At 54.6% G+C, this 21851-nt stretch overlaps 8 protein-coding genes across 8 annotated transcripts; 4 read left to right on the forward strand and 4 right to left on the reverse strand.

The window, feature by feature from the left end:
* Window positions 1-469: 469 nt before the first annotated feature.
* DICSQDRAFT_80007 (GroES-like protein) lies at window positions 470-2234 on the reverse strand. The gene is made up of 7 exons (XM_007362252.1): window positions 2208-2234; window positions 1727-2141; window positions 1431-1642; window positions 1244-1369; window positions 1130-1187; window positions 787-1076; window positions 470-730 (listed from the first exon to the last, which is right to left on the reverse strand). The coding sequence occupies exons 2-7, from the start codon at window positions 1870-1872 to the stop codon at window positions 531-533; spliced, it is 1032 nt and encodes a 343-aa protein (XP_007362314.1). The 5' UTR covers window positions 1873-2141; window positions 2208-2234; the 3' UTR covers window positions 470-530.
* A 674-nt stretch (window positions 2235-2908) lies between these two features.
* Window positions 2909-5527, reverse strand: DICSQDRAFT_99670 (transketolase). The gene is made up of 10 exons (XM_007362253.1): window positions 5452-5527; window positions 5239-5375; window positions 5087-5179; window positions 4768-5006; window positions 4469-4706; window positions 4125-4415; window positions 3836-4072; window positions 3319-3782; window positions 3127-3256; window positions 2909-3068 (listed from the first exon to the last, which is right to left on the reverse strand). The coding sequence occupies exons 1-10, from the start codon at window positions 5499-5501 to the stop codon at window positions 3034-3036; spliced, it is 1914 nt and encodes a 637-aa protein (XP_007362315.1). The 5' UTR covers window positions 5502-5527; the 3' UTR covers window positions 2909-3033.
* A 1004-nt stretch (window positions 5528-6531) lies between these two features.
* Window positions 6532-8503, forward strand: DICSQDRAFT_124763 (oxalate decarboxylase; the record flags this gene model as incomplete). Its single annotated transcript, XM_007362254.1, has 12 exons — window positions 6532-6830; window positions 6891-7035; window positions 7085-7201; window positions 7263-7352; window positions 7406-7447; window positions 7503-7614; window positions 7672-7871; window positions 7933-7967; window positions 8021-8118; window positions 8174-8233; window positions 8304-8332; window positions 8393-8503. 12 exons carry the CDS (start codon window positions 6532-6534, stop codon window positions 8501-8503), a joined length of 1338 nt encoding a protein of 445 aa, XP_007362316.1.
* A 3044-nt stretch (window positions 8504-11547) lies between these two features.
* On the forward strand, window positions 11548-11823 carry DICSQDRAFT_144286 (uncharacterized protein; the record flags this gene model as incomplete). Its single annotated transcript, XM_007362255.1, has 1 exon — window positions 11548-11823. The coding sequence occupies one exon, from the start codon at window positions 11548-11550 to the stop codon at window positions 11821-11823; it is 276 nt and encodes a 91-aa protein (XP_007362317.1).
* Window positions 11824-11959: 136 nt separating this feature from the next.
* Window positions 11960-13731, forward strand: DICSQDRAFT_124764 (cytochrome P450; the record flags this gene model as incomplete). Its single annotated transcript, XM_007362256.1, has 7 exons — window positions 11960-12158; window positions 12228-12580; window positions 12683-12830; window positions 12907-13022; window positions 13088-13207; window positions 13269-13458; window positions 13520-13731. 7 exons carry the CDS (start codon window positions 11960-11962, stop codon window positions 13729-13731), a joined length of 1338 nt encoding a protein of 445 aa, XP_007362318.1.
* Window positions 13732-13984: 253 nt separating this feature from the next.
* On the reverse strand, window positions 13985-15992 carry DICSQDRAFT_144288 (PLP-dependent transferase; the record flags this gene model as incomplete). Its single annotated transcript, XM_007362257.1, has 10 exons — window positions 13985-14065; window positions 14131-14307; window positions 14377-14519; window positions 14577-14621; window positions 14680-14786; window positions 14850-14953; window positions 15024-15391; window positions 15468-15592; window positions 15665-15785; window positions 15866-15992. 10 exons carry the CDS (start codon window positions 15990-15992, stop codon window positions 13985-13987), a joined length of 1398 nt encoding a protein of 465 aa, XP_007362319.1.
* Window positions 15993-16893: 901 nt separating this feature from the next.
* On the reverse strand, window positions 16894-19458 carry DICSQDRAFT_80016 (armadillo/beta-catenin/plakoglobin). The gene is made up of 15 exons (XM_007362258.1): window positions 19203-19458; window positions 19104-19156; window positions 19029-19048; window positions 18901-18966; window positions 18777-18852; window positions 18694-18722; window positions 18507-18618; window positions 18402-18457; window positions 18258-18352; window positions 18144-18210; window positions 17897-18088; window positions 17666-17839; window positions 17578-17606; window positions 17016-17521; window positions 16894-16956 (listed from the first exon to the last, which is right to left on the reverse strand). Exons 1-15 carry the CDS (start codon window positions 19367-19369, stop codon window positions 16937-16939), a joined length of 1662 nt encoding a protein of 553 aa, XP_007362320.1. The 5' UTR covers window positions 19370-19458; the 3' UTR covers window positions 16894-16936.
* A 138-nt stretch (window positions 19459-19596) lies between these two features.
* Window positions 19597-21510, forward strand: DICSQDRAFT_152807 (uncharacterized protein; the record flags this gene model as incomplete). The annotated part of the gene is made up of 7 exons (XM_007362259.1): window positions 19597-19642; window positions 19692-19779; window positions 19833-20124; window positions 20184-20343; window positions 20394-20873; window positions 20930-21044; window positions 21115-21510. The coding sequence occupies 7 exons, from the start codon at window positions 19597-19599 to the stop codon at window positions 21506-21508; spliced, it is 1575 nt and encodes a 524-aa protein (XP_007362321.1).
* Window positions 21511-21851: the final 341 nt, after the last annotated feature.

Consider the following 21851-nt stretch of genomic DNA (forward strand, 5'->3'; position numbering starts at 1 on the left):
TGGTCGCTCCGAAGACGAAGTGGCAGCGAAGCTCTTTACGTGCGACTTCAGCCAACAATCAGCTGAGTGATCCACGGCCCATCGGGGACAGATCTTCTCAGACGTGAGTGTCTTCTGACTCAAGGGGGTATGTTGATCCTCCCGGCCCAGAGGTGGTCTCGCGAATGCTGCGTCGCGGTTGCAGTCATAGACCACCATCACAATTCAGTGATAGGTGGATTTTTGTAAGTAAGCAGTAAGTACGGAGGCCGCAAAGGGTCATCAGCGTCGGGAAGCCAGCTCGGCATCTCCCGGAGTCGCCAGGGACGCACATAGCAACCTCGTCCCGGAACGGTCCGCCGCAACAGATTCGAAACGTTCATTTCCCATACTGTTACGGTACGTCATATTATTGCTCTTGATCCGCGTACGAACCTCTGAGAGGCAGAGTCAGAAGAGAATTGTCAGCTTCACGAGTTTGGCACCGTACACATTCAAGTCCATTGTGCGTAGAAAGGAGAGGCCTAGCACTAGTGGCAGCAGTCTTTTATCTATGGCAGATCGGGAACAATCACAACTCGGAACCGCGCAGAAGCGCGATGTTCATAGGCCTCTTGCGACTTGTCGAGGGGGAACTTGCTAACCATGACCCCAACGTCGTGGTCACGAGCAAACTGGAGCATATCCTCGCTGTCAACCGCGTGACCGCATACCCATCCTCTGATGGACAGCCGCTTTCCGAGCATGGAGACTAGATGGTTGAGAACGTGAGTAGGTTGACTGCGTCATGAGATTCCTGTAACTTACGAGGTGAGATGGTTATAGGGGCGTCCTCCAAAGCGAGGAGCAGCAGCGTGCCATCAACAGCGAGACCGGGGAGGAGCCCTTCGATAACCTTCGCGTTGGGCGCGGTGCACATGATGACTTTCGCGCCTCCAAGCTTTTGCAGCTCCTCTGCCTGGTCGACTTTTGAGCTGTCGATGTACTCGTGTGCGCCGAGCTCGTGCGCGAGCGCCTTCTTCGATCCGCTCGAGGACAGGGCGACTGTACGGAAACCCATCCGGCGGGCAATCTGGAGAGCGATGTGCCCGAGGCCACTGCAAACTGGCGTCAAACTCTTATGTTTTGTATTGGACCGCTTGAGGCTCACCCAATACCCTGCACGGCGACGACCTCAGGGGGTGTAACGTTCATATGGCGGAGGGAGTCTAACGAGGGCGTCGATGTTAGTACACTTCACTGATATCTGACAATCAGGACTTACTGAATACGGTGATACCAGCGCAGAGAAGTGGAGCGGCCTCGTAGGGGTCCATGTCCTTGGGAACGCGCACGGCAGCCTCAGTACGCAAGGTCGCGTACTCAGCGTACCCTCCATCCATCGAAATACCTAGGCGGGCGGCCGATAAGCTCACAACGACCCATCGCCTCGGTTTTCGAATGCTACTTACCGTTGATAGCGGCGTTTTCGCAAGTTATGTAGTCGCCGACGCGGCAGCGCGCGCATTCGTGGCAGTGGCCTCCATGCCAGCCGCCGCCGATGCGGTCGCCAACCTTCCATTTCGTCTCGTTCGGAGGGATCGCGACGACGTCGCCGATGATCTCGTGGCCTGGGATTCTCGGGTACTGGATGGGGTAGATTGCCTTTGGGACCTGCTCATCGCTAATCAATCATCGAACGTTGAGGTGAAATCGGAGCTGTCAGTATATCGTCGTCGGGTCACGCAAGGCAGAGCATCAAACACACCTGCCGCAGACACCGCACGCGATCACTTTGACGACGACTTGGCCGTCCTTGGGATCCTTCCAGGGGACGGTGATTCTGGACAGTTCGCCCCCCTTCTCAGTGAAGGCGTATGCGGTGTAGGATTCGGGGTGGTTGGACGACGTCATGGTTGCTTTGAGTTGAGGAGTATAAGAGTAATACTAGCTGTTGCAGTGAAGAGGACTGGAGCAGATGGTGTAGAAATGAAGTCCACGAGATGCCCGGGCTTATATACCTATGCCCGAGGTATGTCGTAATACCCTAAGGATCTGCCTACTTCCCACCAGGTCGATGGCTGGCGCGGCGGCGTTTGTATGGGCCCGCCGACGCGTGCATTTGTGCGAATCCCCCCACCTGGTGGCGACTAGAAGCGGGCAGGAGTAGTAAGCTTGACGTACTGAGAAACACCACTTGGTCAGCTCCAGGGTACGTACGTTTAGGAGTCACTTCCAATAGTACTCACCTTCAAGGCACATAGAAACATGGTGCCAGTGAGCTTCTCAGACGATTTTGTAGGATTTGCCCTTGCTCACCGTGGCTGACCGCCGCAAGGTCAGCAGGACGAACAAGCATGACACCGTCTTGCTGCGCCCCCGAAGACGCACGCTTCGCTAGAACGAGCAACGCGCCGAACTTGCCAAGGTTGATGGCCACGGCTAGATACGAGAAAACGGAGCGCCTGAAAGAACCAGAGGATGAGCGGTCTTTCCGAGAAGTGTGCACCCGGTAAACGACGGCTTGTGCGTCCACAGCAATTGATCCCGAACGTCCGCCTTGACAGCGATTGCAAATCCGCACCTCAGACGGCCACTGTGGTAAGGAAATCAGACATATGTAGCCTTTAGTCGAGCACTTGACGGGTGCTGCGCGAAATGGTGACCGACCGACAGGTACAGAATCCAGCTCAAGCATGTCCGACATGTTCCTATTTCCGTTGTAATGCCGTTGTGTGAAGGCATTCCGTAACGAATTGTTCAACCGTTTCTTGACTATGTTCGCTTGATGTACACGCGGACCGGATACCAATCAGTAGCTGTTATCGGTCGACGGTGGATCTACGGTCCAGGGGCAGCTTAGCTTTTGACGCCAGACTGGACGCGCAATGGTCAGCAAGGTTTGGGATCCCATTCAACCCCGGCAGACGGCAGTAGCGTTTCAAGTCATAAAAACAATACATCTCACATTTGTCACGTCGTCTATGAAGGTACCCTGCGTGTACAGCTTTCCTATTACTTCTGCCAAAGCGTATCGTACACCTGCACAAGCACTGAACAGGACGTCTGCCCCAACTACTGCGAGAGCTCCCGAATGCGCTTGATGATGGCTATCAGAAAGAAAGATCAGCATCACTCGCTTTGATGCGAAGCAGGAAGCTGGCGTACATTGAGGATCGAGCCCTTGGTGAGGGATTTGCTCCGTGAGCCCACCGCAGCCCTCCTTGTTGCTGCCCATGTAACCGTAGCGAGGGGTAAGGCTACGCTCAAGGAGCCAAGTACCAAACTTGGAACCAAGCTATCATACAAAAACGTGAGCATTGTGTCTGACGGGGGTGGTATGGGAGCAGTGATACTCACGCCGGTCTTCTGGTTCAATGACTCGACGACAAGGACGAAGGGACTTGCGCCAATCTTGCGGATGACCTGCTCGTCGACGAGGTTGAGCGTCGGCTTGTTGATCAGACCGACGTCAAGGCCCTCCTGCCTGCAGCGGAGGACGGCGTCCCACGAGCGGTAGAGCATGTCGCCGTACGAGACGACGTAGCCGGCGGTGCCCTCGGCGATGATCTCATCCTTGCCCGGGACGAACTCGTAGTTCTCGTCGAAGTACTTGGAGCCGTCCTCCTTGAGGATCCATGGCACCTTGGAGCGAGTGGAGAAGACGAAGCGGATGCCCTTGTCGAAGAACACGCGCTTAATGACCGCGACCATTTGGGCGGCATCCGCGGGGAAGTACAACCACGATTGGGTGTCGGCAAGACCGTTGTCGGCGAAGAATGAGTTGATGCCGAAATGGCAAGTGTTGTCGGCCATCTCATCGACTTGAGGCATTTGAGTGAGTTCATGTAGGCATATACACGCCACGCATACGCACCTCCTGAGTGCGAGAAATGGCAGAGTACATTGCAGAAGTTCAGGCGTGCCATCGTAATTTCAGAGACAACCATTTCCAGGAAGGCGGAGAAGGTCGAGAAGACACCATACTTGTCGGCATCGAAACCGAAACCGGCCGCAGCGCTGAAGTTGCCACGCTCCATGATACCGGAGGGAACGAAGACTTCAGGGTGCTTCTGGTGGATGACCTTCAAACCGGTCGAGCCCTCGAGATCACCTGTAGGCAATGAGTGAAGAGTACTAGCATCAGGTAAGTAGGTTGCACGCACTGTCGATGACCAAGACCTTCTTCGCAGCCTCCTCCTTGGACAGCTTGTCAAGGACAAGGTTGACGGCCTCACCAAAGACAACACGGTTAGCACCGAGCTCCTTGGAAGAGCCTATATAGAGGTACGGGAACGCGTAAGGCTTAATGCTATTCAGTATGTCCGCCCCGAAGCCCTCAGGGTAACCGCGTTTCTCGAAGTACTTCAGTGCGCCCTTTACGGGGATGACATCGTGGCCATGAGGGCTACCCTCAATGTCAGGAACGCCAGGAGCCATCTTCCGCTTGGATATGACTGCAAAGATTGTGTGAGCGGAGGCTGTTGTTTGTGGACGAATTCGTGCTTACTAGCAGCAGGACCCTGATGTTGGATAATCTCTACAAGACCAGACCAGAGCTCGTCGACATCCTCTCCGTTGACGGTGATGACCTTGAGGCCATGACCAGCAAGAGTCTTGCCAATATCGTAGCCCTTCAAGTACTCAGACGGGTGGCCAGCGATGGTTACATCGTTGTCGTCAATGAGCAGCTTGACGTTAAGGTTCTGTGCGACGGCCAGACGGGCAGCCTCAGCATCGTTGCCCTCCTGTTCAGTCATCCAAGTGCGTGAGAAGATGCGTGCGAGAAAGGCACAGATCAGTGCGTACTTGCTGGGAACCGTCGGATCCGAGGAGGAACACGGTCTTGTCGCGATTGGCCAGGGCAACGCCATTCACGAACGGCCAGACATGGCCAAGACGGCCGGACGAAAACTTCACACCAGGGGTGAGGCCAAGCTCCGGGTGTCCGGGGAGCTTCGAGTTGGCCTCACGGTAGTGAAGGAGGTGCTCCCAAGGGAGATGGCCCTCGAGCGCGGAAACAAGGTACTGGGTCGCGACACGGTGACCTGCGTGCACAAGAGTGGTACGATGCCGAATCCCAATTGGTCAAAGCGCAGTTTAGGGTTTGCCTGAAAGAAGGACTCACCGGCCTCATCGAAGAGGATAGGGACGTACTTGTCCGAGGTGTTGAACAGAGCAAGAAGCAAGTTCACCTCGGGTACAGTGTCGAAGGCACCACCTGACGAGTGGGATGGTCAAAGACGCGTCTGGGCACTACAAGGATGCTTGCATGCGTACCAGTGTGCCCGCTCACGCCGCGTGCTGCACCAGTCGCGGTGAAGAGCACGATCGCATCGCGCATAAGCTGAATGTTGTGTTTCAATGCAGACTTTTGTTCGGCAGTCAGTTTGGGGGACGACGGATCAAGCTGCAACCTGGGTGTTAAGCGAAATGGATAGATTACCGTCAGGAATGAGAGATGACTTTGTCAAGTCTACAGTGTCCACGCACTTCTGCAGCTTGCTCATATCTAGCGGGAACTTGGCGTTCGAGAGCGACATATTTGCGATCGTCGAACAAATGTGCGTAAGAGATGAAGGAAAGGCGAGTCGTTGGGAGAAGCCGAAAGAGCTGATCCCAGACGAGATAAACGCAGCTTAGCGCCCAGTCTCCCCAACGGGTGACGTCTTCTTTCTCACCGCAATCTCGGCCCGGGCCATCCTTCTCGCGGCCCCGGACGCCGTCCGCTCTCCTCTGTCCTCTCACAGCCTCCGATTCCTCAACACTCTTTTCTATCGCAGCCCGCCACCCTCCACACAATCGGTGCGAAGCCAGGTATATATTGAATGATCCTTGCCTTCTGTGGCCCAACCGGAACAGGATCTCTGTGAAGCCGGACTTCAACTCGACACAGTCCCGTGTCTCCATCTACCCATTCCTGCGGTTCATGAGTCGTTATGCTTCCCACATGAAGATGTCGTCCCAACAACAACCCTGACTGATTGTGAATTTCAGACTGACGAGGATCGGTATGCATCCCCAAGGTCATTACTCGATCCGCACGTGTAGCTTCAAGTCGGAGCGCCGTCATGCTGCTATACACAGAAGGACCCGTACTGAAACATGGCGTCCACAGGGATCAGAGTATTCTTTCCCACAGGCTTTCATATGAGATATCTGTTCTTAGTCCTCCCTTTACGAACGATGGTCAACCTGCTGTGACATCTCAGCACTCTATCTATCACAACCCGCCAACGCGTCGACTCAGCCTTACGGTCAGTGTCGCATGCCTTCTATGGTCAAAAGCTACACTCCAAAGGAAGTCGGACCGCGGCGGACTTGTGTTCGCCGCGGTCCAGGTGCTTGTCATCCGTTGTCCGAGCCATGATCCAATACAGGGTCGGACACCTTTGTGTCTAATCAGTGTCAGCCCTCGATTGCGGAGTGTCAGCCAGCATGCTACTTATACAATTGCATGGCTGGAAGCATGGTTTCTTCAGTTCGCTTTCTCCAGGACTCCCACCTCGCCTTCCCCACCCGCCCCAGGACTTGTCTCGCCCCGATTTCGACGCTCGATAACTCAAATCCAAGATGCTTCGATCCACATCTAGCAAGCTCTCCCGCAAGTTGCTCCCCGCTCTCCTCCTTTCCTTCGCTCTCGCCCCTACGTACGGCTCTCCGACCCCAGCCAGTCAAGCCTCCGAGCCAGCACCCACCGTCCCATACGCAAGCGAGAACCCCAACCTCGAGCTGTGGAGTGCCAGCTCTTCCATCATTCCAGAGGCCATACGCGATTCGCTCGGCGCGACGGTCCTAGGTGCACAGAACATCCCCTTGGAGCTGCAGAACCCAGATTTGCTCGCACCCCCGACTACCGACCATGGAGATGTGTAAGTCGCCCTCTCGCTCATTTGGTGTAGTCTCCGAGGCTGACTAGTATGTGAGATTAGTCCGAACGCGAAGTGGCCGTTTGACCTTAGTCACAACCGCTTGCAGACGGGAGGGTGGGCGCGCCAGCAGAACGTCAATGCGATGCCTATTGCCAAGGGTCTTGCTGGCGTAGACATGCGGTTGGAGAAGGGCGCTATCCGGTCGGTACCAACTCTAGGCACGTTTATGGAGACTTGGATCATTGACAATATAGCCGACTCCGCACAGCGAGCTGCATTGGCATAACACCGCTGAGTGGGCGTACGTCCTGAAGGGCACCGCACAGATCTCGACCGTCAATACGGATGGTCAGAACTATGTGAAGGATGTGGTGCGTGCATTCCTATTGATTTAAAAGTACATGACTTCTGAGCGACGTTCCATTGTCTTAGACACAGGGTTCGCTATGGTACTTCCCTCCAGGGCAGCCTCACTCTATCCAAGCCACAGGCGAAGACGACGCGGGTGTCGAGTTTCTACTAGTAAGGTTCCACTCCCCCTCTGAGCGGCCAGAGCTGATCGTCCCTCCTCGCAGGTCTTTAATAGCGGAACTTTCAACGAGGATGATACATTCTTAGTGAGCGACTTCCAAGCTTCCAGTCCTCCTGACAGCGTCAAATCATCCCCTCTAGCTCACGGACTGGCTCGCACACACGCCCAAAGAAGTCCTTGCGAAGAACTTCCACGTCAGCCAAGCCGCCTTCGACCGCATCCCCAGCAAAGAGCTCTACATCTTCCCTGGAAGTATGTCATGTTTGCTTGCTTTTCCAATTTCCCGTCATTCATGTCGGCTCTCTTTAGCTCCCCCCGCTAACGAGGACGCCCCCGCAAGTCCCTACGGCGAGACACCTGAGCCGTTCACCTTCGACTTTGCGAACGTCGTCCCGACGCAGCACCCCGGCGGCACAGTGAAGATCGCCGACTCGCGCAACTTCAAGGTCTCTACGCAGATCGCCGCTGCGGAGGTCTCGATCGAGCCCAGCGCGATGCGCGAGCTTCACGTGAGCGGTGCTGTTCGAGACACATGGGTTGCTGTTGTGCTGACGATCGACTTCACACCAGTGGCATCCTTCCGACGACGAATGGACGTACATATTGTGCGTGGAAGTGATGTTCTGGTTGTGAACGCCATGATTGAGTGCGCTTGCAGGGAGGGCTCTGCCCGCATCACGCTCTTCGCGGCGAGCGGCAACGCCAGGACGTTCGACTATGAGGCTGGCGATATCGCATACATTCCAGCTTCGTATGGTACGCCTGTCTCCGAGATGGCTTTCCAGGAAGGTCGTTGACCGAACCGCTCTAGGGCACTACATCGAGAACACTGGGAACGGCCAGCTGCGTCTCCTCGAGATCCTTAAGACTGGTAAGCGGCTGGTCATGATCACGTCCTTTGTTACTGGTAGCTAAGCCATGACATTCTCCGAACTCCACAGACGTTTTCAAGGACATCAGCTTGATGCAGGTACGTCTTTGACCTGATACCCCCTCGCCCTCGAATGCTGATCAGCGTCCATGTATGCAGTGGCTCGCGCTGACACCGCCGGAGCTTGTCAAGGCGCACCTCGGCGTATCCGACGAGACTATTGCCCAGTTCAGTAAGGAGGAACAGTTAGTTGTCGCTCCTTTCCCGTGAAACACGATGGAGTTCTGTTCTCAACCTTTGTTACAATATCGTACGAGACTAATACCACTACAGCCTTCCGTGATGCACAGCACTATCCAACGATGCGGATTCTATGGTACTGATGACCTGTAATGACGACCCACGACAGTTCCATCATACATCACAAACCACAATGTTTCCCATTGAGATAAAACGCGACATGGGGCCGTGGGCGGGGGTGCGGCGGCTCTGCGGCCCGGGTCGGACGACAGATACTGCAAGACGATCTTCTGGCAAAAGGAACGCGACCCAGACTGTAAACTGTGCTGGCACGCAAGATGGAAACTTCCTTTATCGTCTTCACGTCGAAAATGAGGATTGATTTGTAAGTCCAGATGTGCGATGGGGGGGGGGCGAGTGCTTCCGTGGACGATTGGCCCTAGTCCAAGCACATAAGACCAGTGGACGCCATGGCTCTCCTGCTGGGCTGCGCACACGGCAAGTGCTCAAATGGGACCCCACATGGCCCACATGGTCGAAACGGTGGAGTATAGTCAGTGGCTATCTGGGCAGTCAGCCGCGAAGATCGCCCCAGCAGCGTCAGAAAGGAAGCCCCAGTCGGTATCGCAATTGGCAGTGCGTCGTTTCACAACCTGTACGTGACTTAGCTATCTTGCGATGAGCAAGCGCTGTTCGACACTGTGGGACACCCCGAGAGCGAGCCTGAATCCCTCGATCCTCTCCCGTGCATGATCTGACGATCAGCAACAATGTACTGAAAGGCAGTGCGTGGCCAGGGACTATAACCTGCAGACAAGCACAAGTCACACATCGCTCGCATCCCGACAATTCCAGAAAAGTGTTCTCGTGCGTGTTCGTGTACAACAGTGCGAAGACATTTTCAAGTTTCATGGACAACTCGTTCTGCGTATCTCCCCTGTCCTGAGTCTCCATCAAGAATCTTGGCGTAGTAATCGCAGGATTGCGGAGGGTCGCCTGATTCAGCCCACGAAGGATGGAATCGAGGAGCGTCCGTGACTATCGGTACGACCGTATTGCCCACCCAGCGGAGGGGGACTAGCCATGGCTTGCCCAGGGAAACTGTACCACAGACTTTCAGATACTCAATGTACTGCTCACGGGTATACGGATCGTAGGCTTACCGAGTGTTCCAAGGGAGACAAGAGGAAGAAGCAGTCGCCATCGTCTCCGTAGGCCGAAGGGGCTGACCTGACAAGGGGGAGCCACCGCCAAAGTCTGTCAGCCCCACCTGACATACAACCCCAACACTCCGTGGCCCAGAAGTGCTAGAGAAGATACGTCAGGGACCATGGAGGACGATTTTGTCGGCGACTGCGTTATTTGCCGCGAGTGGTGGGCGACTGGAAGAACTGCCTTTGAATCGTCTGAATCGTCAAGGGGGTTAGGACGAAGAAGGACGAGGCGATGGACCGATGCTTACTGAGTCGACATCCTCAACCGTCACTTATGAGATCCTCGGCACATGGACTGCCCGAAAGCGGCGATGTTCTCCACTCGGGTGCGGGGCAGGAGCAACATGCTGTCGTGGTGGACAGCGCTCCTTGCCTATAGACGGACGAGTAGTAGGCGAGCACGAGACCCAGAGTTTGTGTGGATGATGATCAAGGGACGACATCGCTGCCCGCATATGAAGTCAAGATGAGTATGATAGTTCACTGAGACGCGGAGAAGATGGTGGTTGGGGGGTGAGGAAGGGTAGCGGCGCTGTGCGGGTTCTTAAACCACTGGCAGGGCTGGCTGACCAGATGTGATGCCGGACTGACCTTCACAGAGGTTGGGTTGTCAGCCGTGTGAAGATGGTTCTAGGAGACGTCTGTTAGCGCGTGCATGGCAGGTGGTGGTTCGAACATTACGATCTATTCCCTGGATCGCATACTCGCGATCCATGTGATTTCTCGCCACTGGCATGCAGACAGCCAATCGAATCGCTTGAACGCGCAGCCGGGCCAGACCGAACTACGCGGAGCTGGCGCAACTTAGTCACTAGTATGGATGGTATAGATGCAACCATACTACTGAACACCTACCAAAGAAGGGGACGGGGACCAGATGATACGTCTAGGTTGTGCTCGCATTGCCGACCAACCTCTGGCCTCCAGTCAGGGTCAGGAGTGCATCGTGTAGCAGGTTCTTGGAAGGTTCTGGCGATGATATTTTGGGGAAATTTTGTCGAAGCTCTATGTCAGTGGAGATAGCCGAAAACGAAAGGTCTCGGGCGGGGGGTAGCGAGGGTGCCCGCTGTACATGTGTTCTTGCTGTGCTGTACAAAAAATGAATCACGGACGAACGCCATTTAACTCGTACCTCGAAAATCAATGTGTCATGGATATGCCGTGAAACCTATGCTTATCGCCTTGAAGCAACCCTTGTAATTGATTTTCCGACAATCCTGGAGGAATATGACACGACGCATGCGTAAAGAGGTCTCTAACGAGTTAGGGAACTGAAGCGCCCTGAAAACAGCTCATGACGGCGCCTAGTACTTACCCGGCCTCCTTCCATCACATATGGCACTCTGCCCACCAAGTTCCAACGTCGACATGGGTACCCCTTATCCTTATCTGCCTTCGTTCTAGCGCTCTATACCTAATCGCGCTCTATACCCAATCTTTCTATAAGCTGATGCATATACTCGACTAAACCGCATCCGGAGTCAGTACGTCTCCATCATCAGCAGTGACAGTGCTACTCTATCGAACTTGCTCTGGCAGCATCAGCAAAACCACACCCTAACTTGGACAGCTTAGGGCAATATAGAACTTACCAGCAAGTCTAGAACTTAGCTGGATCGGACTTACGAACATCTCATCAGCCGCGCTCACCTTAGAGCTTCGAGGCGCTTGCAACAGGCCTTGCCCGCGCCTACAGATGTGCTCATGAAGAGTTAAAGCTGATAAGTACTGCTCGGCAACCGTACGCCCCCACCTGAGGCAGGTATCTGATCCCATCGTGTTCACAATTTAGAGCTCACTGAATAGTAGTTTACAGGACCTCTGTATATTCTCGTTGCAGATGTTGAAGATCTCGCTAGCATGGCCTCAACACAGAATGTGCAGGGCGACTACTACCGTGTTGTGCGCGGGTTCTGTCTGCTGTCCCGGCCGCTTTACCGTCCCTCGAAGTCGCGGTCAGACCGCTCGGGCGCCCCTGGCCGGGCGCAGGAACTTATGTTCCCGGACTTGCATCTGCTTCTGGTTTCCCCCAAACGACCATGCGGCGGAAACAGTTGCAACTCAAGGAGCATCATAAAGTTCGCCATCCCTAACCCTTTCGGCGCAAATACGCTTCATTTTCCTCAGGGTATGTAGTAGGCATTCTGCTCCCCTTCGGCCGCTAGTGAGGGCAATTTAATGGGGGCGTATCCCCGCGGACTTGCCAAACCCTCTCCGACCCCTTCCTCTCATTCTCAGGCTTGTGTAAATTACCGCTACCGCTACCGTCGACATGGCCTGCTCACCAGCTCTCCTCGACGCTGCCGCCATCGTCGTGGCGTTGCTCATCCTCAACCGCCTCTTCGGCAACAAGCCGGCGAGGGCGGGTCCCCTTCCACCTGGTCCCAAGGGTCTTCCGCTCATTGGAAACCTGTTGTACATGCCCGCCAGTCACGAGTGGCAGACGTTCGCACAGTGGGGGCAGCGCTGGGGTAAGTGCTTCCCCCGCCTTGGATCGCATCGCTCAGGCCCGAGGCCGACTAATGTGGCTCTTTTTGCAGGTGGTATTGTCTCCGTCACTATTCTGGGACAGCCCTATGTCATCCTGAACTCGGAAAAGCACGCCAAGGAGATGCTTGAGAAGAAGAGCTCCATATACTCTTCAAGGCCCGTGATCGCGTTCGGCAGCGAACTCGTCGGCTGGAAACGCATTCTCGTCCTTCAACCTTACGGCAACACTTTCCGGGAACATCGGCGCATGATTTTCCAGCTCATCGGCAGCAAGAAGAACATGGCACGTTTCGTGCCTCTTGTCGACGCTAAGACGCGCGATTTCATTACGGAAGTGTACCGTGAGCCTGAGAGTCTCCTCAAGCATATCCGGAAGTACGTCGATCCTCTTGGCTCCTTCCATGTAAATTTCTCTCGATGATCTCACCCTTGCATACCGCATGAGATCATGATATGTCTTTGAGCTTCAATACAACACGACGCTGACCAACTTTGAATGGGATAGGTGCACTGGCGCTATCATCCTGATGATGTCTTACGGATACCAGATAAGGACGAGGGCGATCCACTCGTCGAGCTCGTGAACAGGGCCTTGGAGCAGTTCGCTATCTGCACCGCTCCTGGCGCTTTCTTGGCGAACATCTTCCCTGCGCGTAAGTTTCCCGTTCTCATTCTCATTCCTCACGCGTGGTCAAAGAGCTAACCGCCGCGATGCCGTGCCGCCCACAGTCGTCCACATTCCGGCGTGGTTCCCGGGAGCCGGGTTCAAGAAGACGGCCGCCGCTTGGAGGGCGACGCTTGAACAGATGTGTGAGGACCCGTACAATCTTGTGAAGCAGCAGATCGTGAGGCATCGTCGTCTTTGCTCCACCTGAAGCGGGAAAGCTGACTGTCTGGCTCGCTTCTGCAGGCTGCCGGTACGAACGTCCCGAGCTTTACATCCAAGAACCTTGAGGGTGACATCACGCCAGAGCGCGAATTGATCGTCAAGGATGCGGCGTCGTCCCTCTACGCTGGCGGTGCGGACACGGTACGTTCACATCCCGAGCCGTCGACCAATGGGTGCTCACACGTCTCCCTCTCTTCGACAGACCGTGTCTGCAATCAACTCCTTCTTCCTTGCTATGACTCTGCACCCCGAGATTCAGGCCAAGGCACATGCTGAGATCGAGGCCGCCATCGGAAACGACCGTCTCCCCACTGCGGAGGACCGCAAAAACCTTCCGTATGTCAACGCGGTGTTCCTTGAGACCCTCCGCTGGAACAATGTCGCTCCGCTTGGTACGCGTTCGGCTCGTTCAGATGCCAAGAATATTGGCACCAACACGTGCAACCTTGACAGGCATCCCCCATCGTCTCATCGAAGACGATGTCCATGACGGCTACTACCTCCTCAAGGGCACGACCGTCATCACCAACCTCTGGCAGATGCTCCATGACCCAGAGACCTACCCTGACCCTGGCTCCTTCAACCCGGACCGCTTCCTGTCGTACCCCGGACACGAGCCGGAGTTGGACCCTCGTACCATAGCATTTGGTTTCGGTCGTCGGTAAGCACTCGCCGTCATCGATCACCCGGTCATGGTGATGCCGCATTACCTCATTGCAAGAGGGGCTCAATGGACCGGCGACAAATCAATTTCGAAAGTCAACACACCCCTCACGTGCGGGTATATATCTACCACGACCAGGGACTGAATCCGATGACATGTATTGTACATTAATTTGCTAGCTTCTTCGAGCCTATCCAAATTCGGAGGTCAATCACCTCGCCACGGGCACGATCATGAGTACGCACTCTCTAAGCCTAGTACTTTGACAAGATGGTATCCTTGACCTCCTGGCATACCGCGTTGAGCGCCTTCCCCAAGTACTCAAAATCCGAGACCTGTATGCCGAGATGGTGAGAAACAGTACGAGGAGTAGATCCCTCTAGGCACGAATTGTACATGCCTCGTTGTAGACCTGAGCGCTGCAGCGCACCCACCACGCCCCGTTGTGGTAGAAGTGTGCCGCATACGTCTTCCACTTGTTGAGCAACTGATCCTTCAAGTACGCGTCAACTTCCAGGTAGATCTCGAGGTTGATGGGCTTCTCGTCCTTGGTGGGAAGGGGCAGCTGAACGTTGGACTGTATGCGCGGGACGATTAGTATTTTGAGTACGGACTCAATCACTGTTCATAGGTGCGCAAAGCTTACCATCATTGCGGTGAGCTCGCCGCTCTCGTCAATAACGCGCGTGCCCAGAACCTCGGCTAGTTTCTTCGCACCATCCACGGCTACTTTGTGGCAATGGTCGTAAATGGCCTTCTCACCGCCCAACCACTCGCGGAACGCGATGGCTGTACAAGAATTGGTGCACGTCAACACCACTCACATCTGCGAAGCGGCAAACATACCCTCCGTAACAGTTACAGCTTGTGACAGGTCGCTTGTCCCTGTCCCTATAAATCATGTTGATTATGTACGCCGTGCATATGACCGAATAGCATGACACCTTACATATATGCTGGTTGACGTAGTTTGTACCCTTGATCTTGTACTGAGGATCCTTGGGAGAGATGTATTCGTGAGATGTAGGAATGGAGGACTTGATGATGTACTGGTTCCTGATGAGCAGACACCACTCATTGTTAATGCTCCACAGCACGTGCATCTTGTCGACCACGTACCGGCGGGGAGTATATAGAACGGCGCATCCGCGCTTCGCGTACAACCACTTGTGTGCATTGGACAGCCAGAAGTCCGGCTTGGCCTCGGTCAAGTTGATATTCGGCTACCGAGTCGACTCAGTCAGCACGCCTTCCCTCTGACAGATGCAACCTGTTCTCCGAGCAGATGCCCACCTCCTGGCCAATGCTGTGCGCCGCGTCGATGACGGTCCACACGCCTTCCTCGTGCGCAACGCGCACCATCTGCTTCCAAGGCATTAGGGCACCGGGGTTCGCTGTGATAGAGTCTATGACGGCGACGAGCTTGTTCTTCTTCCCCGCCGGGTCCTCCGTGAATCCGGGAGACAACGCTGGGATGTCGGTAAACCGCGACTCCGGATACTGCTGTTTGACCTCCCGGATCTTCGCGCGGAAAATGTCCACGATCTGGGTGTGCGTGAGCGGGAAGTTGTATTCAACGCTAGCCGCGTCCGGACGCGGGCCCTCCGAGCGGTCGGCGAGGTACTTGATCGTGTTCGCGACCGCGCCATATGTGGTGCTTGCTGTCGCGCGCGGGGGAACCAGTCAGATCTCGCCTAACGTCTGTGTGTCCAAAGGGAGGGGAGACGTAGTACTGACCTCCGATGAGAACATCGCCGTCGCGCCACTCAAAGTTACGGAGAACGACGTTCAGCGCGTGCGTCGCGTTGGGCACAAGGACGATCTCGTCGGCCTCTGCGCCAACAAGCTTCGCAACCGCCTCCCTGTGATACAGATGATGTTATGAGCGCGCTGCTCGTGCAGACGGCCGACAGCATCATTCAGGACAAACTCACCGAGATCTTTCCACCTCGGGTCGAAACGTCAACCGATGAAACTTGTCTGGGTTCCTCTCGATCTCATAGCTCAGTTCGTTGATCTTGAATATGAGCGGGAGAGGAAGGGACCCGTACGATCCTGCATATCCAAGTCGTTCGGTTAGTCACACAAGCTTGTCCCTCAGTGATGCCGACTATATTACGGGACTGCGCACGCACCGTGGTTGAGATTAACGTAGTCCTCGTCTAGCGCGAAGTAAGCCTTCAACGGATGCCCGAACGGTGGCGGCTTTTGGCTAGCATCGTAAGTTTCGCCGGGGCCAGGAGTAAGTTTCGGGATCGGCATCGTGATCGGACTGTCTCCGGAAGCGCATACAAGGCGGTGACGACAATCACAACCGTAATAAGCAATCACAGCGCCAACGTCGTCGATCAGCTCAACTGCACGACTATCAACCAAATCGACATAGGAACTGCACCGACCTCTTGCTTTCAACGGGATTGAGAGATGCGAAGGAAGATCGATGATATCGCAGAAGTCTGGAAGGGCCGCGGGAGAGTGAACGAGTCGACGGGGAGCTTCTAAGAAGAGGCCTGGGGCTGTAAGGGACTGTGGAAACCTCACTAAAGCCGATGGCGAAACGACAGTAAACCTGGCGGTCCTTGCGTATTATTTGTACTCCCGTCTATGCCACGATATTGACTGACTCATGATCGTAAACGCCAAGTACCAGCGGGAGCGTATGACTCGGAGAGGTCAGCGATCGGCTCGACCACGTCGCGGATATCGCACAATTTCGTTTGCTCCCGTTTATGCTCCGCGTCTATGTCACGATACTGACTGACTCGTAAACGCCACTGGCAAGTACCAGCGGGAGACATATAGATATGTGACTCAGAACTGTCGGCGATCTGTTGGCTCGACCACGTCGCGAGTACTGCACAATTTCTGTGCAACATTCAATCGCTTGTTGTGCGCAGCGGATCCTACTGCAACCCGACAAGAGTTACAGACGTACGATGTATCAACAGTGTCCGCTAACATGAATATCCGTGAGCGAAGCAGGAGATGGGTACCCTAATGGTCGAGAACACGGCTGGTTTACGCGATCGATGTTCTCATAAGACGTCACTCCTGTTCAGTAGAACAGGCATCGTTCAGATTGAAGAAGCCGAGGCGCGGACAAGACGTCCATACTGACTTACCGGTTCATTAACGTCCGGTCGTTGCTCAGCCAAGCGTACGTGCGAGTGACAAATAACGCAGTAAACTAAGACAATATCACGATGCTACAGGTAGTACCGATCGCCTAGCGTAACAGCTTCAGCCCCGCAGCTCCGTCGGAACGCATAAGACAACTGCACTCACCAATGTGACCAATACCAGGCTCGACAACCCAGATCTTCCTCCCCTCGGCCTCGGCCTCTGCCTTCGTCTTCGCTGTCGGGGTCCCCAAACCTCCCGAATCCCCATCCTGGCTCGGCGATTGCGGCGTGGTGTCCCACAGCGCCCACGTCTCCCTCAGCATGGGGTCGACCGCCCCACACACGATGCGGACCTTCGGGAACGCGCGCTGCAGGACCCGCACGCCGCCACACGCGGCGACGATGAACGTGACGAAGATGATATTCTCCTGCGGCACGCCATGGTCGAGGAGCACGCGGATCGCCATGAACGCCGCGGCCCCGGTGCCGACCTGTGCATCGAGGAGGAACACGAACGAGTTCTTCGCGAGATGCCGCTGGCGGATGCAGTTGGGGAGCATGAGATGGAGCAGTAGGGGCTCCCCAGTATTGTCTTCGGACTGAATGAGGAGCGAGCCGATGCGGATGTCTTGGATCACGCGTCGGAGACCGCGCTCGAGAGGCCCGCCGCTGCGATGCTACTAGTCAGAGTTTGGGTCAGCTTTCAGCTTCAGCTGAAGACTCACGAGCGCAGAATGGATACTCCACAGATATGCTGTAAGTCGATGGAAGTCAGCGGCGTCGTTCAGTAGTTGTACAAGGGAGGATGCGGACTTCGACCGCAAGTTCCTTGCCGGTGTATGTGGCTTCTACGGGCGTTGTGATGTTCTTCGACTTGTACGGGAGGAACTCCATAGCCTTCTCGCTGAGGAAAGTTGACAACCTATCGGTGAAAAATATGAAGTCTTCCCGGCGAGTTCTGCTATTGCGGAGCATGGTGAAGATTCCCTGTGCATATGCCATGAGAATTCAATGCCGAATAATTTCACATCAAGCTTATCTGACCCGCAACTGGGGAGTCTGGCGTAGCACCGTCAAGTTTGGGAAGCTTTGATCCACTGGGTTGCCAAGGGTCAGATCCAAGGGCCCTATTCGCGCAAGATCTTTTCGTAGATATCGTGAACGATCTTCTATCTTCCTGCGGACATGCGTAGCGATGAGCTCTATAGCGACAGTGTTGTCTGATCCCGGCACAATCTGCCACAGTCATGATTAGCTATGCACGATGGCCATAGTTGCAGCGATAACCTACGATGTTTGCATAGCGAGATGTAGGCTGCACAAAGTTGTCGTATGCTGGCTTCACATAACGCAAGTATCTGACTGCCTGTCAGCGCGAGACTGTAGAAAGCGATGTATAGCTTACTGCTCCAGAACACCCTCTACACTCCGACCACGCTCATTGATGTCTCGCCGTATACGCCGTGCGAGCATCAGATCAGAATCGCATTGTACAAAGATCTGCTACACAGTCAGCCTCTAATCAGGGATGAGGCGTACAAACGCATACCTTCAAATCGTAGAGGTCTCGCAGTGTAGGGTCGTGTAGTGCAAGAATACCTTCAACTGGAGTGACGTTAGATAGAGGTGCATGTGTGGTGACACAATACGGTACCGATGATGATTGCAGCACCATACAGATATTTGGTCTCATCCAAGCGTTGGTGCTCTTTGAACGAGTAGATCGGAATATTAGATTGCCGTCCGGCCTTGAGGTCAGCGAGGCACTGTTTATAGTGTGACCGATGCCGCGAATTGTTGTTGAGAAGGTGCGCAGACAGGCTCTATGAAACTAGACACACCGAGGCAAAAAGCGGCATGTCGATAGCATCTACGTTTGCAAGTATGAGTCGCAAGAAAACATAAGCGAAGAGCCTTGACGAACCTGGGTGATCGAAGTCGTAGCGATTCTGAAAGGCAAGCTCCAAGTCTTCCGGTCCATGTTTCTTGTAAAAACTATCCTATCATTCGCGTCAGCTTTCCGCTAGCGCTCTTCTTCCTGAGATTACCTGAGATAATATCACAACGGTCGGGATTGAACCTAGTGCCTGCACGATCCGACGAGCGACGTAGGTCTGGATTGAACAGGGTGTATGGGTGAGATGCAGATGTTTGCACGCGAGATGAAATTCGCGACCTTCCCACTAGCGGATCCGCCTATATCCTAAGTCGTTGAACACGGTCTCAATGTGGAGGGTCAGGGAGGACGCACCAGCCACGCCTATCACGAAGGCGTCATGGACAGCATGTCCGTCCTCATCGTACCTTGTGACATCAGGCAAGATACTAAGTCGTTTATGGCAATTCGCACCATGGTGGTCTTCCATGAGACTTAAGTATGGTGTTCTTCTTCGCCTGTAGTAAGAACTCTGATCGCCCGCCCGGATTGAGGGTGTTCGAAACGGCTCTAGAGAGAGGAGGGCGGCCAGGGGACGGGTCCAAAAATGGGGTCTGTTCTTGCTCTCCCACTTCTTCCATAGAGCTCTAAAGTAAGTCGTCGAGGAACGACTTTAGCATACGAAGATGTAACCAGATAGATGGGAAAAGCGATGGCAGTCGCGTTTCCGGCGAGGGTGGCTGAAATGCCCGCTGTTATGGGCTTTCGAAGATCTGCACTCGTACAGACGCCCATCACCAAGATCTAGATCTCGTCTTCATTTTGGTTGATTAGCCTCTGCTGACCAAGTCTCTCTCCCTTGTCCACCATGTCGTGCGGAAATCCACAAGCAGAGCCAGATGCCTTGATGCAGCGTACGTTGGACTGAAAGAATGATATCACACATACTGAAGACCGCTATAGGTAAGAAGAAGTACGACAAAACAAGGAATTGCGTGCGGTGCAAGGATGCTATAGGAAACATAGTAATTAGACACGCAGTCTACTGCAAGTCTGTCTACTGTGTTCTTCAGTTGACAACATTTGACTTACTTACCATCAAAGGTACTGCTTCTTCCCTCTCACCACGCACAAGTTTCGTCGGGCACTCGAACCCAATGTGAATGCCAAACCAGACGGTCCCCGGAAGACTGCGCTCAAGCCGGCTGGAACTTTGCTTGTTGGTTTTTCTGGGGGTCTAGGATCATCGGTGCTCCTGGATCTCGTGTACAAGTGCTATGTCTCACTAGATAAGTCAACAATGCCGGCTGAAGGGGGGCGAGATCATCCTCGACACGAACGTGTGTGGAAGAAGATCACTGTATGCTATGTGGAAGTATGCGATGCGTTTCCTGGGGTGAGTTTTTCTGCTCCTAGCGCTCAATAAATCTGCCCCTGTTGACCCTGGCGATGTAGACGCCGGATCGAACAGAGGATGTCACAAAGTTCGTGTCTCGTTATGATGAACTACAGCTCGCCACCCTTCGAATACAAGACGCGTTCGACCCTGCATGGTGGGAGAAGATCGGAGGGAGGATGTCTTTCGCGGATATCGGAGTGTCCCTAGCAGACGAAGGTGCGTACCATATATCGTAGCACATTGCTGTCCTTCTCACCAACGTCTAGCACTCTTCATTGGGTCGCTAACTCAGTCCCACCTGGATCCGCTCGCAGCGCTTCGCGCATATTTGTCTTCTCTTCCGACCCCTACAGCAGTCCACAGCGCCATACAAACCCTCGTACGCGTCCTGCTCCTTCATAGCGCCCTTCATACCGGAGCATCTCACCTAATACTCGGCACCTCGCTCACGAGTCTTGCAATCTCCTTGATCTCTGGCGTCGCCCAAGGTTCAGGATTCAATATACGAGAGGAGACGTCAGAGGAATGGTATCCTGATACCGGGGTGACAAACGTGCCCGAGTATTGGCCCGACGAAGGGAGGAAAGGCAAGAGGCTCAAGCGTACGGTGCGTGTAGTGCGACCCCTGCGAGATATCGGCATGAAAGAGTGCGCCGCCTGGGCATGGTGGTCGCATATACCTGTCGTGGGGAAGGAAACGTGGCTTTGGCCTGGGGCGAAGCCAGGCATTGGTACACTCACCAAAGGCAAGTTTTTTCCGCTGTTGACTGCTGTGGTCGTTTGTTGACTGTCCGTCCCGCAGAATTCATCCTAGGTCTTGAACAGGACTACCCATCAACAGTGTCCACGATCGTCCGGACCTGCGCCAAGCTCCAACCCAAGGGCGAGGTCGAGGGCAAGTGCATCCTCTGCGGACGGTACGTCCATATCGTTTCTTCTTCTTCAGTCTCAATAAGCTCAGCTCGCACTTATACCTCCGTACACCAGCCCCGCGCAGCGTGGCGTACAAAATTGGAAGGCACAAATAGCCATCCGTTCGCAGCCTCCTCCGCCGCCTGCCGCGGACGCCCGGGCGGCCTTGTCTCCTGCCCTCGTTGTAGCAGAGCCCCCCTTTCAGGCGTCCCTCACACCTTACCTCTGCTACACTTGCCACACGACACTTACGAGCAGAAGCGCTCGGCCTGTGCCCACTCCATGGCCGGACCTCGCACGACCCTCGGTCGTCAGTCTTCCAGTGTGGACCGCGGCTCGCCTCTCCGTCTCAGCAGAGAGCGAGGGTGCCGAAATGGTCGAGCCGACCGACGAAGAGGTCGTGCGACAGAGGAAGATGGGGCAAGATGAGATGAAGAGTATCGTGAATGAATTCCTGCTGGAAGATTAGCGCGTTGGACACACTTCAAGTTCGCACCTCCATATAGCGCTACTTGTCGTCTTCGTCCATATCGATACTGCGGTGTAAAACGATGGGTTGCTCCGGCCATCTTGTAAGGACGGTAAGAAGCGTAGTGATGTAAGATAATTACAGTCCGAAACGGAGGTATGTGCTGTGCGTACGTATGTATACGATCCATCCAGTGTGGGCTAGTGCTACAAGATCTAACATGCAATGGTCTACGGTCTACGTGCGACGAGGGGAAGGAATGCGGTCCATAATCCGTGGTCGTGAAGGGGAGCAAACGCTGTCTAATATCTACTGAGGGAATGTGCGATTAGGATAATGGTGA

The sequence above is a fragment of the Dichomitus squalens genome (assembly GCF_000275845.1).
Source record: "Dichomitus squalens LYAD-421 SS1 unplaced genomic scaffold DICSQscaffold_4, whole genome shotgun sequence".
Taxonomy (NCBI): domain Eukaryota; kingdom Fungi; phylum Basidiomycota; class Agaricomycetes; order Polyporales; family Polyporaceae; genus Dichomitus; species Dichomitus squalens.